This window comes from Myiozetetes cayanensis, unplaced genomic scaffold (assembly GCF_022539395.1).
Source record: "Myiozetetes cayanensis isolate MyiCay16 unplaced genomic scaffold, myiCay2020 scf31, whole genome shotgun sequence".
Lineage (NCBI taxonomy): Eukaryota > Metazoa > Chordata > Aves > Passeriformes > Tyrannidae > Myiozetetes > Myiozetetes cayanensis.
This window is the reverse complement of record NW_026087533.1, coordinates 6,518,303-6,530,280: the sequence shown is the minus strand read 5'-3', so window position 1 is coordinate 6,530,280 and position 11,978 is coordinate 6,518,303. Positions and strand designations below refer to the sequence as shown.

Here is an 11,978-nt window from a genome sequence, read left to right as displayed (position 1 = left end):
AATTATTCACTAGGTCCCTGCTGTAGGTGGACGGCAGCAGATTAGAAGGAAACATTATCTCTCAGGGCAAGTTCAGAAGGACAAATGAAGCCAAACTGGCATGGGATGAGAGTCTCAATACATTATTCTCATTGCTCTACAAATCTGTGAGAACAAAGTGCTCAGTGTAAATGCTCACCAGAGGCTTTTCTACCCCTGTAGGACCACAAAAGTTCAACATGAGACGAAGGGCCACGTGTTGGCTATTAGTCCACTACAAAGAGCATTTGAGTTTAGAATTTAGAGTCTCATAAAAAGATTATTGTCTGCATCCTGGACATTTGTTTGTTTGGGCAATATGGTCTGAAAAAATGTGCCCATCTGCACAGCTGTGTGCCTCATCAGCCTTACCATGGCTGGCCCACCTCAGGGGCTACCTCAGGCCAGCCAACCCCCAGCCTGGCCTCACTCTGAGGACAGTCCCTGAGCCTCAGCATCAGCACCAGTCCTGTCATGTCTGAAGGTGAAGAAGGATTGTTGCCCTAAAGAACATTTGACCTGATGGCTTTTGTTGTGGCAGGAGGTTGCACCTTGCCCAGGGGCCTCTGACCCAACATGGAGTGAGGCACAGGTGCCCTGAAACCTCCATCAACATTTCTGGCTCTGCTCTATTCACGTGTCTGTAGTTTATATGTTCTCCAGGTTTGAGGCAAGGAAGAAGTTTATGTCCAAGTGAAAATGCCAATGACCATAGAGGTCTTGACTTCCTCTGCCCCAGGGGCCACAATCTGTATCTCAGGAATACTCAGGAATCTTTCCCCTCAGCACTTCTCTGCCATCAGGAAGCCCTGGGCAGGGGGGAACCTCCTTCCTAAGGCTGCTGTGGCTCAGCCCCCCCAGGACTGACATGCCAAAACCCAGCTAGAGCTGCTGAACTTGGTCTCGGCTCTCTGAGTGAAGTGCAGTGGATGGCAGCATGCAGGCGATCAGAACACAGGATCTGACAGTCCCTCCTGGACTTGCAGCCTGGAATAAACAAAATCATGGACAAGCATTCATGAGTACATCTATGACACTTCTGGGTTGTAAGCTGCTTGCTGCCTTCCTGGTTTAGAAAAATTTTGACAAAAAGCATCCATATGATTTTGATATAGTTAAGCCCATGGCCAGGCTTTATAAGACACTTGGCAATCTGTGGGACAGTTTTTAGAAGCATTTTGTTTTGCATTAGGATTGTCTTCCAGATAACAAGATAATCAGCTTTGGAGTGAGTCAGTACTGGGAGGAAGGTTTTAAGGACTTTTGCAGCAGGACACAAGGGACTCGGTAGGGCAACCCCAGGTCTGCGGCTGCCCCAGGATGCTGCTAGGAGCTGCAGGCACAGACATGGTTTAGAACAATCTGCATCTCCCTCAGATCTGTTTGTCCTCCCAGCCCTCCAAGACAGCTGGCCACTGCTTCCTCCAACTGCACAAGGAGCATGTGCATTTAAGTCTAAAATAAAGTTGGAATATATTATCTATTCACAAAGTCATTGTAAATATTAAAGAGCTCATGAGGGGAAATGTGTCTGATGATGTCCTTTTAGGAGTGTGGGAGAAAAATCCATGCAAAGGCACTATTGAGGGATATGGTCAAAAGGCAAGCAATGCTTTGAACTTGTTCAAAGCCACAGGGTCAGCAGTCTTCCTGGGACTGCAGCAGGAAGCAGCTGCCCACCTCTCCTCAGAGTCAGCTAAAAGGTCATTTCAGCAAATCCACAATTTAAATAAAAGAAAGTAAATCCCAGAGAGAGCTATTTGAAAATGAAAGGCATCAAAGGTGTGATAGAGGTGCATGTCTGAGTGGCAGAGGGCCTGGAGAGCTCCAGCTTAGAGAGAGAGTCTCTGTGCAGTTCAGGGAGAGGACAGGGACTCCAGGTTCTTCTGAGAGGGGCACCACCAAGCACCTGCCCCAGCAGGGATGAAAAGGGAGCCCCATTTCCCTGCCCATGGGCCACATAGCAGCCTGGGCCCTGGGAACCCCTCCTGCCCTGCTCCACCAGTGCACCCAGGCTGGGGAACTGCATCCCTGCTGCCACGGCAGGTGTCACAGCCAAGCGAAGAAAGAGGCATCTCTGAAGAGGCTAAGACGTGGGAGAGAGTCATGGCTTTGGGGGACTCATCTCCTCTGCTCCCAGGCTGTCCCAGGAAAGGATAGCAGATCATTAAAAACTCTGAGGAGATACTTTTATTGGAAAGGCAAGCAAAGCAAAGCAGCCCATGGTGTTATGTAATGCAGCTCTGTTGAAAGAGTGCAGGAAAGTTGCCTTGTGCCAATAAATCAGGCAGCAGCCATGGAGGAGCAGATGTGAATCACACCTTGCTTCATATGCCCTGCAGTGTTTTCACTTATTGTTCCAGTTTTAAAGATTAATGGCACTCAGAGATGAGTATTATCTACACTTCCATTTTATACTCTTTATCAGAAAAGCCTCTTTCAGCATAATTAGCATGGATCAAATTTTCCAAGTGACGTGGCAGACATGCTGCTGTTCCTTGGCTGCTGAGGATGCCTGGAACATCCCACTGCCCCAGCTAGACACAGCACCCTGTAGCCTTTAAATATGGAGGGAGAAGGGGCCCTACTGAGATGGCAGTTGCTGCAATGTAGAAATGAGGATTCCCTGACCTGGACTGCCAGGAACCCCCCTGTTCTGCCACAACATCCCTGCAGAGCCCAAGGCTGTGAGGAGCTGACAGCCTCTCTGTTCCTGAATGGGAGGGGAGGAGTTTCTGACTGTGGAGGGTAAGCTGTGGGTAGGTGCTGGTCCTCACCAGCCCAGCCAGCAGCAGCCCTGAAGCCCCAGTGCTGGTGCACAGGCAGATCTCTGCTCTGGGCTGCTTCATGTTATCTGGGCACTGGTGCCCGGTGCTCAGCAGGAGATCAGGGCACGGAGTATTTGATGCCTTGAGGAGTAATGGAGGTGGGTTCCCTGTATCAGGAGCTCAGCCTGTCTGTGGGGCAGGAGGGCTGGGCAAGGGTGGAGGTGGAATGGGAGATCTTGAGGAGATGGTGGCTGGGGAAGGGAAACCTGCTGGCATCTTCCAGGGCTTATCCAGGGCTGCCAGTGTGTGCGTGTGGCTCATGCACATTGTCTGCGCTGTGCCCCTCACAGGACTCGGTGTGAGAGGTGCAATGGCCTGAGCTGGGGAGGGTTGTGTCTGCCTGCAGGGGGGCATTGGTGGGGAGTAGGTGGGCTGTGGATTCTTCTGTGAGGCTGCCACTGGTCTGGAGAAGCCCAGGGAGCACAGTGCTGAGCTCCCTTCTACATCCAATCAATCCATGATCATTTCTATCATGAAGATAAACTGGCCATTGTTGCCAAAAATAAATGTTAGTGTTCCAAATCCACACTTCAATAGCACCAGCTCATTAGAGATGCGTATCATTTGGCTCCAGTCCCACACCTTCCAGCTCGTTATAAATATGCAGTTGCTGCTGGCTCTACCCCAATCATCTCTGCAATCAGAGCTTTTAATTAGGTTAATTAAATTGTATCAAACCTCGCAGGGACGCAGTTCACTGATGCTGATGAGGCAGCCAAAACAGACCTTAACTCTAGCTCTAATGAAGGCCCTGCTGCAGCTAATGACAATGCATAATAAATTAGTGCTTCCCTAGAAAGGTGCATCAGGGCTTATGCTTTGGTGAATGATGATCTGTATGCACTATCTCACTATTGCAGTCTTTAGGTCTGCCAAGCCAGGGACATCCTGGGAATATGTTTCACTAAATAATGGGCTCCTGCCTGCTCAAAGCACTGCTGCTCACCTGGGTTCTCTCAAGGCACTAATGGCTTCAGGTGTAGAACTGTGAGGCAGCAAAGCAGATATTTACTTCTTTCACCTTGCCCAGCACTGGGTCCATGCTTGATGCCTGGCATCTTCTGAGGCAGCAGCAGGTATTTATTTATTTGAAACCTTCTGTAATGGAATTTGGGCAGGAACATTCTGTTTGAAGGGAACTGAATGGCTGTGTCTGAGCATCTGGCAGCAGGAATGGGGACGGTACTGTCTGCCCAGACTTCAGACTTTTACAGCTCTCACGCTGATCCTAATTGGGTGGAGGAAGGTCCAGGTGGCCAAGGAGCCCATGGAACAGAGAGGTTTAGGGCAACCATGCTGAGCATCAATTAGTCATTCCTGATTTACATCCTGCTCTTTCAACTCCCTGCTGTGAAGCTGCTCAGGCTTGAGTGGAGGAACTCCACCACCCTTTTCTCCTTGGTGCCCTTGGGCAAGACACCTCAGCTGAACCTGGCTGTAGGGTCCTAGTGACAGCAGGGCCCGGGCAGCCAGTCCTGCAGCTGGAGACCACCACCTCCTTGGTGACCCCGGAACAGCAGCATCTGGAGGGTGAGTGGGAGCTGCCGGGCTCTTGGTGAGCGGGACATTAACACACAGTGCAGCACCTGTGAGTGGTGGATGGGTGGGATTGGAGCCTCCTCTGTTGATAGAACCCCTGTTGGGGACCTCCAGAGACTCTGGGGGTCCTTCTGGCTGCCACAGCACATGGCCACTGATGCAGACCCTGCAGTGGCTGTCCTGGGGGGCTTCTGAGCCTTCCTAGGCACATCAGCTTCTGTTGCCATGCCCCAGGCATCCCACTGTGGTCTCCAGTCTAGTTCAGGTTCAGAACATGAGGCCTACAGGAAACCACCTGAGAAGCCTAAGGGCTGGTGATGGTTCTCCTGCTAGTAAAATATATTGTTGCAGCTGCCTAGAGATAATCCTGCAAGCATTTTAATGTAGTCTTCTATTAACTTTTATAGACAGTCATTATCAATTGAGTTCTTCAGCTTGAACAAGGAATTACATGAAATTATTATACAGCACAATATCATTCTGAGTCACCTGAAACCTAAACTGTGAATCTGTGGGGTATTTTGATATCTGTACGATATCTGTATCTTTCAAGCTGCAGGGAATCTCCTTGATAGAGAACCTGTTGGTTCAGCCTTTGATACTATAATCAACACAGACAAAAAATAGCTGTGGGCAGTTTCTCGTGGCCATCCCCATGAGGGCCCAGCTAGAGGATGGCAGAGCCCATCGATGTCTCACTTCCAATCCTGCACTGTGGCCAAGTGGGCTGGGTGTTTGATTCAGTTATAAGATATTGGCTCTTTCCAGACCCTTGCAGAAACATTTCAGTGGTTTAGGATGAGGAAACCAAGCTAAAGGTTTTGGGAGTCAAACCAAGAGCAAGGTCTTTGAGAAGGTGTGTTTTTTTCCTGGACACCATCGGGAGCTCTGGAAGGCAGCAGGTGTGAATCAGCTCTGTCTGCTAAGGCAGAAGTTCAGAGATCAGCACCCACCAAATCCTTCACCACTGCAGGCAGGAGTAGGTAAAACATGTTTGTGCATGAGAGCTGGCACCTCCTTTCAGTCTGTTGTGGCCACAAGGTGATAAACCACCCCACAGCCCATGGGATTTGTACCCAGGCTTTGGTGGTCAGGTTCCAGGAAGAAGCCTGCTCAATGTGACATCACAGACATAACAGTGCTCTGGTTTCCCTTTGTTAAGACATTCATGGCTTCCCAGGGAAAAGTGACTCAGAGCAGGCACCATTTTTCTCCCCAGTTCCCATACAGTGAACATGAGGCTGCGTATCCTGTTGGGAGCTCAGTGGACACCACTACCCCTACGATGAGAAGTGTGGCCCTTGACCAGTGACTGCTCAAAGCCTCACAGCTGCCCACTGCATCCCATAGAACCTCACTCCTTACTGGGAAGAGATGCCTCTCTTCCAGGGATTGGGCCACTTGCAGCCATCCCAGCACTCACTCTGAGTGGGACAGAGACTCACAAAGCACCGTTGGCAACAGACAAATCCTGGGCCTGGACAGACTGCTGCTTTTCGATCCCTACCACAGTGACTCCTTCAGGGTCTCCCAGAAGAACCGCTGCTTTTCTCTCCCTTCCTTTCCAGTAACGCTCTGGATACAGGTAAAATTACTCAAAGGCAATGATCAGATATTTCTCTGTTTAAATCTCAAAGATATTTCCCCTTCTCGGACAACAGCCGGTGCGGCGGGGACCCTGAGGTGCGCTTTAGAACGACTGAAAGGTGCCGAAACCCCGCGGAGGGTCGTGGGGTTTGGGGCGCAGCCCCGCTCCCCCCACCGCGAGCCCCCCTCCGTGTCCCGCCGCGGGGCGTTGGCGCCCCCTGCTGGCCGAGCCCGAGCAGCGACTCCCGCCGTTCCAGGCACTTTTCATTTTTCCCAGGAAAAAGGCTCCGCGGCGTTCGGCCCTTTGTGTGTACCTGTGAGGAAGGACGAGGCGAACCGTTCTCCCGCGCGGGTGTTTGTTTTCCCTCCCCGATCAGCCGGCGGTTTACAGCCGTTACAGAACCTGCACACTCTAGGTTCTGCAGACTCCCTGGCTGCTTCCCTGGGAAAATTTACCCCGAAGTTGTTGCCAACTTGTAAATCTTTGCAACGGCAGAAGCCGTTCAAGCTCAAAAATGGAGCTGCATTCAAGCCCGTATAAACTTCATATTTCATCGCTGAGAAGATGGGAAAGCTCCGAGGTGGGAAGAACCTAACAAGTGCATCTTCTTAACCCCTTCCAAACCACGTGCTTATTGCTGGCAATACAGCAGAAAGAGACAAAAAAAAGGAATGCTCACACCGAGGCTCTCTGGCCATGCCTGGGCCACTCCAGGATACTCAGGATGTGTCTGCACTTTCCCCCATCCCTGGCACTACAGCTGGCACAAGGGAAATGCAGGGGGCAAATCCCTGTCCCACACTTTGCTGCACTGTCTCTCCCTACACATTTTGGTATTTTTTTTTGAACTGAGGCAACTCTGGAGGCACAGCATAGGCACTGCCTGACTTCTGCACACAATGGAGTAGTGGGAGAACAGGAGGCATTGGAGGATGCTAGAGCAGTGACTACAGGGTGATTCACCTTTAACCTGCATGAAAAGACAGCTGAAAAAGCTGATCTGAACTCTCATGAGTTTGGACAGGTTGTGGTCACACCCAGAACTGATACTGACAATCCCAAAGCGCCTTCCCTGTCCCTGGGCTGTGCCCAACCCACCACCCCCGTGCTCCACTCCAACCTTGACTGGTCACAGATTGTTTATGGTGCATCTTACCAGGACACTCAGACAGCTCTAGTGGCTCACCACCATAAATACGAAGAGAACAAGCTCTGATTTATTAATCAGTTAGTTGGATACAACACATTACGGCTACCACAGGCCCACAGTAATTTGTTTGAACAAACTGCTGGGCTGCAGGGAAAAGCAGGCTGGCACCAGCCCTCCTGCAAGGGGAAAGCCTTCTCCTTTCTGACCGAAGACTGTAACAATTATTCGATGGAATGGCTAACGCTTCCGCTGAAACTTGAATTTGTAAATAGCTGGACCAGTTGTTGTCTCTTTCTTCACCTTTACTTTATGAGTTTTGTCCTGGAAAAAAGAACAAATATTTGCTGGCATGCAAGAAGGAAAAAACCCCACCCACTCCCATATTGATCAGTCCCTGTCTGGGTCTGACCATTAGTGAAAAATGGTCACTTTGCACTGTTTAGGAGGGAATTATAATTTCTTCTGCTCTTTTCCCCTTCAGGCTGTCAGGCACAGTCTGGTTTGCTCAAAAGCACCAGTGAACAGGAGACTCCCATTGAGACAAGTAATTTTTGTGGTCATTTGGATTTTTAAGAGTTTCTTGTAACCTACAAAAATGGTTCCCTGCCTCTGACTCCTGAAAGTATTCATTTAGTGCTTGAGAAATGACTTGTGAGCACAATTTCACAGTTGAGTCTTTGTCCTTGCTGACAAGGTGAGACTTGGAGTAGCAAATATCATTTACTGGAATGCTTCATCTTCTTGCTTTTTCCATACTAAAAGAGGATTACTTATCTTAAGGAGTTCTCTGGAAGTGTCAATATAAAACCAGAATGAAGAAATATATACAACACACATATATATACAGAACAACATATACTATACCAGCCCTAATGACCTTAAGAGAACAGATTTGCAGAACCAGAACCAAATCCCTCACCAGAAGATCTTTCCGTGTCTGAATTTTCTGTGAGATGACAAACATGGCCTTCTCCCTCTCAATGCGCTGCCTCAGGAGGTCATACTGGTTCTTCCTCTGCTGGGCTAATTTCTGTAGGGAAAAAAAAAAAAAAAAGTTGTTTTAAGACAGAGATAGTCTAAATCTTCTGAATTTCAATGTTGAGCACAAGAGAACGTTAAACTCCCTAATTAAAACCACTTTATCCAGAAGAGAGGGAAAAAAATAAGGTCAGACCAGAGATCAATTCCTGAAGTGCTTAGAGACTGCAGAGGCCCATCAAAATGCAACTTGTTGGGTCATGTTTGCCTAACGAGAGTGGATGGCTTTCCCAGCACAGAAATGGTATTACTGCAGGTGTGATTTAAGTAATTAAATTCAGGAGAACAGATCCCAACATGCTTAAAATACGACTCAGACATTTAGAAGAGAAAACTTGTCAGTCTATGACTTGTCCAACTGCTTTAGTGACAAGCCAAACTGAGACAGCTGGCAGGAGGAAAGGGACCACAGGGTGTTTGTTATCTGACATCTGAGTCAGAAAAAACAGCTTACAAATTTACCAGTTGCCAATTTTAAGACAACTATTTTTACCTTACACCAACTTAGAGACTGTCCAACGGATCTGAAACTAACTGAACAGTATCTACAGCCTTAAAGCTCTGTAGCTACTTCTAGGACAAAACTGCTGTGATACTAAAACATCAATAGCAAAGCTGACTGCATAAACAATTAATGCTGAAGAATCATGAAACAATTCAAATTAGGAAAAGGAGAAAGTGAGAATATAGCTCAAATTCCTTTAAGAAGGAAAGGGGGAAGGCAAATCTCAAGTCACTTTGGGCTCTGAACCAAACTGAAAAATACTGTAAGATCAGAAATCCAGCAATAGAAATATCTGTGTTTGAATAAGCTTCATCAAATACCTATTCAGGTGTACAAGGAGTTTTGTGGAGGTATGAGGGAAGACTTAACAGTGGATGCTAAAAAAAAATCCCACTTAAAACCGCCTCATCAGATCCACACCACTCTGTTCTGACCTGTACATCACAACTTGTGATATATAACCCACCATGGACTGGAATGCACTGACAGAGTTCTCCTTGTCAGTCCAGATTTGACTGCAGGCTCCAGGCACTTGGTGATTAAGTGACATCCACTTAATTGTGTCATCAATAAAAGTTCAAGACAACAGAACAATTTTGTTCTCCTCCACAACAGTGCAATGAATCCTCTTAAGTGCTTTTTATATAAGAGATGTAAAACATGAAGAGCTCTGTAATAGAAACAGTGTCAGTACCTTTAGGTGGGCAGGATCAGTAGCTCCCTTTAGTGTCTCTCTCTGCAGCGTTGCAATGGTTGGTCGGTTGTACACTCTGTCTATGAGCTCGGGAAGAGTGTCCAGCTGAGTGGCAATATCAAACTCCTGGACTATAAATAAAGGAAAAAAAATTTAAGAATATACTCCCATGGACTCCTTTGCTCAGCAAAACTTCCATACATATCGCTACAGTTAGCTACAGGAGCCCCAGCAACATGACTCCTGCAGAACTGACATCCCAGCCAGTAACTAAAAGGGATTTCTAGAGCACCTGAATTCTTATTCCTGGGAAAAAAAAATAAAGCCTCTTTTTATGACAGCACACAATAACACGTGACAGAACTAGTTCTCTGTCAGCCCATTCAAACCTCACCTTCGCGCTCAGTGTCCACGAAGAAAAGGTGCCGGGCCGGGGCGCTTCCCGCCGCGTCCAGCAGGTGGAGCTCTGCCTTCAGCCGCTCGATTTTCTGCGGAAAGCCCAAGTTTGGTCGAATTCGGAGCAAAGAAAATCACGTCTCCCCCGAGGACATTTCTGTCTGTTCCTAGAGGCTACAAACACCTGAACTCCTCCTTCCTTTTTCATCTTTGAAAACACATCTGATCTATATTTACGACATGTCTTCACGACCTTTCCAGGCAAAGGGTCACAGCGATTCCTGCTGTTACCCAGCCAAAATGCACACATCCACCTCCAGAATGGAGCATTCTATATGGCAAAGGGAACGATTGCCATGTGACCACCAGAAAAAGCACGAAGGCAAGTCCAAAGCTGGCTTGCTTTAATTTTTTATCTGCAGTGACAAGTTGATTTTGATTTGTACATCAACATCAGAGTACACAAGATTTTCAGAAGGGGACCATATTTCCATGGATTGCTTGCCTACCATATTCCAACAACCTACTTGAGATTATTCTCCTCAACTGGGAGACCTTCCCACCCTCTATAATTTGCTGACAGAAGGGTGGGGGTCAGTCACTTCTCTCAGGTAACAAGTGACAGGACAAGAGTAAATGGCCTCAAGCTATACCAGGGAGGTTCAGGTTGGGTATTTTCAGGAAAAATTTCTACCCTGAAAGGGTGTCAAGCAGTGTAACAGGTTGTCCAGGAAAATAGTGGAATCATCATCCCTGTAAGGGTTCAAAAATCATGTGGCTGTGGCACCTGGGGACACAGGTTAGGGGTGACCACAGCAGTGCTGGCTGAACAGTTGGACTTGATGATCTGAAAGGGCTTTTTCAACCTCAGCAATTCCATGATTTCCTTATGAACATGCAAAGCAAGGGTACATGTTTAATGTCTGAAATTTACATAAAAATCACCATGTTTTATAATAATTCAGGTGTCATATTTGATATTCATCACACCTTTAGGTTCTGTATCTAGCACTTCACTGACATTTCCATTGTCCTTTCCAGTATTGTACAAATTAGACTTCACTAAACAAACACAATAACCAGCAACAACAACTCTATAAAAAACAATTCTGAGGAAACTAGAAAACACCAAAAAAGTGAGGTATTACCTTGGCTTCTGCCACTCTTTTCATTTCTACATATTTAATATCCTGCGTCCTCATCAATTTCACCTGCTCCGGGGTTACTTCATCCTTTGGCTGCTTTATTACATGGACTCCATCCTACAACCAGACAAATACAGCACTTACCCACAGCCCATCCACCTGGAGTACACTGTGGGTCCTAATAATAACAGCAGAAGAACTTCTTTGTGCTTTGCCCCTCAATTTCTTCAAAGCCTTCCACAGGCACCGAACTAATGTTTTTAATTTACCTCCTAATTCATAAATTAAAATCAAAACAAGATAGGGGGAAAAACGTTAAGAGTAACAGAGCATTATCCTGCTTGAAGGCAGTAGAGCTTCTCACTTTGAGCTCTGCACGTATCATTTTGAAGTAGAACTCATCGGGGTTCTTGTCCAGAGCTTTCTTCTGCAGCGCCCTGAGAGCATTCTGCTTCTTGTGGTAGTCCCTGGGGAGAGAAAAAAAACAGCAATCAGGAGTTGTTCATCCGTTTCTCGGTGTTCACAGCTCCGATGAAGGGCCAAGTCCTTCCTAGCGATGGTCAGAGCTCGGGGCCCGGAGCGGCCGCACTTACTGCGCGCGGAGTCGGTAATCCTTTTTCTTCTCCAGCAAGCCGAGCTTCGTCCGAGAGGCGGGCTAGGAAGAGACGGGAGCGTGAGGGGAGCGGGGAGCGTGAGGGGAGCGGGGAGCGTGAGGGGAGCGGGGAGCGTGAGGGGGCCGGGAGCGCAGGCGGCCCGCGCGGGGCCCGGCCCGGCCCGGCGCACTGACCTGGGCCCGCTCGCGGTGCGGGCGCTGCCGCGCCTTGGCGGCTTTCCTGAAGGCGGCCGACATGGCTTGGGCGGCTCCGGGGGCCCGGCCCGGGGTCACTCCCGCTTCTCAGGGCCGCGCGGACACACGCGGGCCGCTCGCGCCGGAACGGGCGGGGCCCGGGCTCAGGGGACGGAGGCGGCGCGCGTAGCCCCGCCAGGCGGCGCTGTCTCCATGGCGACGGCGGGAGCGCGCGCGGCCCCGAGCCGATGGGACGGGCTCCAGAGGGCGGCGGGAGCGGGCGTCGCACT

At 48.7% G+C, this 11,978-nt stretch overlaps 1 protein-coding gene across 1 annotated transcript; it reads right to left on the bottom strand.

The window, feature by feature from the left end:
* Window positions 1-7,168: 7,168 nt before the first annotated feature.
* UTP11 (UTP11 small subunit processome component) lies at window positions 7,169-11,849 on the bottom strand. Its single transcript, XM_050326581.1, has 8 exons — window positions 11,689-11,849; window positions 11,495-11,556; window positions 11,266-11,368; window positions 10,905-11,018; window positions 9,755-9,848; window positions 9,361-9,491; window positions 8,043-8,153; window positions 7,169-7,444 (listed from the first exon to the last, which is right to left on the bottom strand). The coding sequence occupies exons 1-8, from the start codon at window positions 11,749-11,751 to the stop codon at window positions 7,361-7,363; spliced, it is 762 nt and encodes a 253-aa protein (XP_050182538.1). The 5' UTR covers window positions 11,752-11,849; the 3' UTR covers window positions 7,169-7,360.
* Between the last annotated feature and the right edge of the window lie 129 nt (window positions 11,850-11,978).

Excerpts from the sequence above, each read along its gene's own strand:
- UTP11 (XM_050326581.1), bottom strand. The coding sequence starts at position 11,751 with ATGTCGGCCGCCTTCAGGAAAGCCGCCAAGGCGCGGCAGCGCCCGCAC. Across the intron at positions 11,369-11,494 it reads GATTACCGACTCCGCGCGCA|GGACTACCACAAGAAGCAGA; the intron begins GTAAGTGCGGCC and ends TTCTCTCCCCAG. Across the intron at positions 9,849-10,904 it reads AAAGAGTGGCAGAAGCCAAG|AAAATCGAGCGGCTGAAGGC; the intron begins GTAATACCTCAC and ends GGCTTTCCGCAG.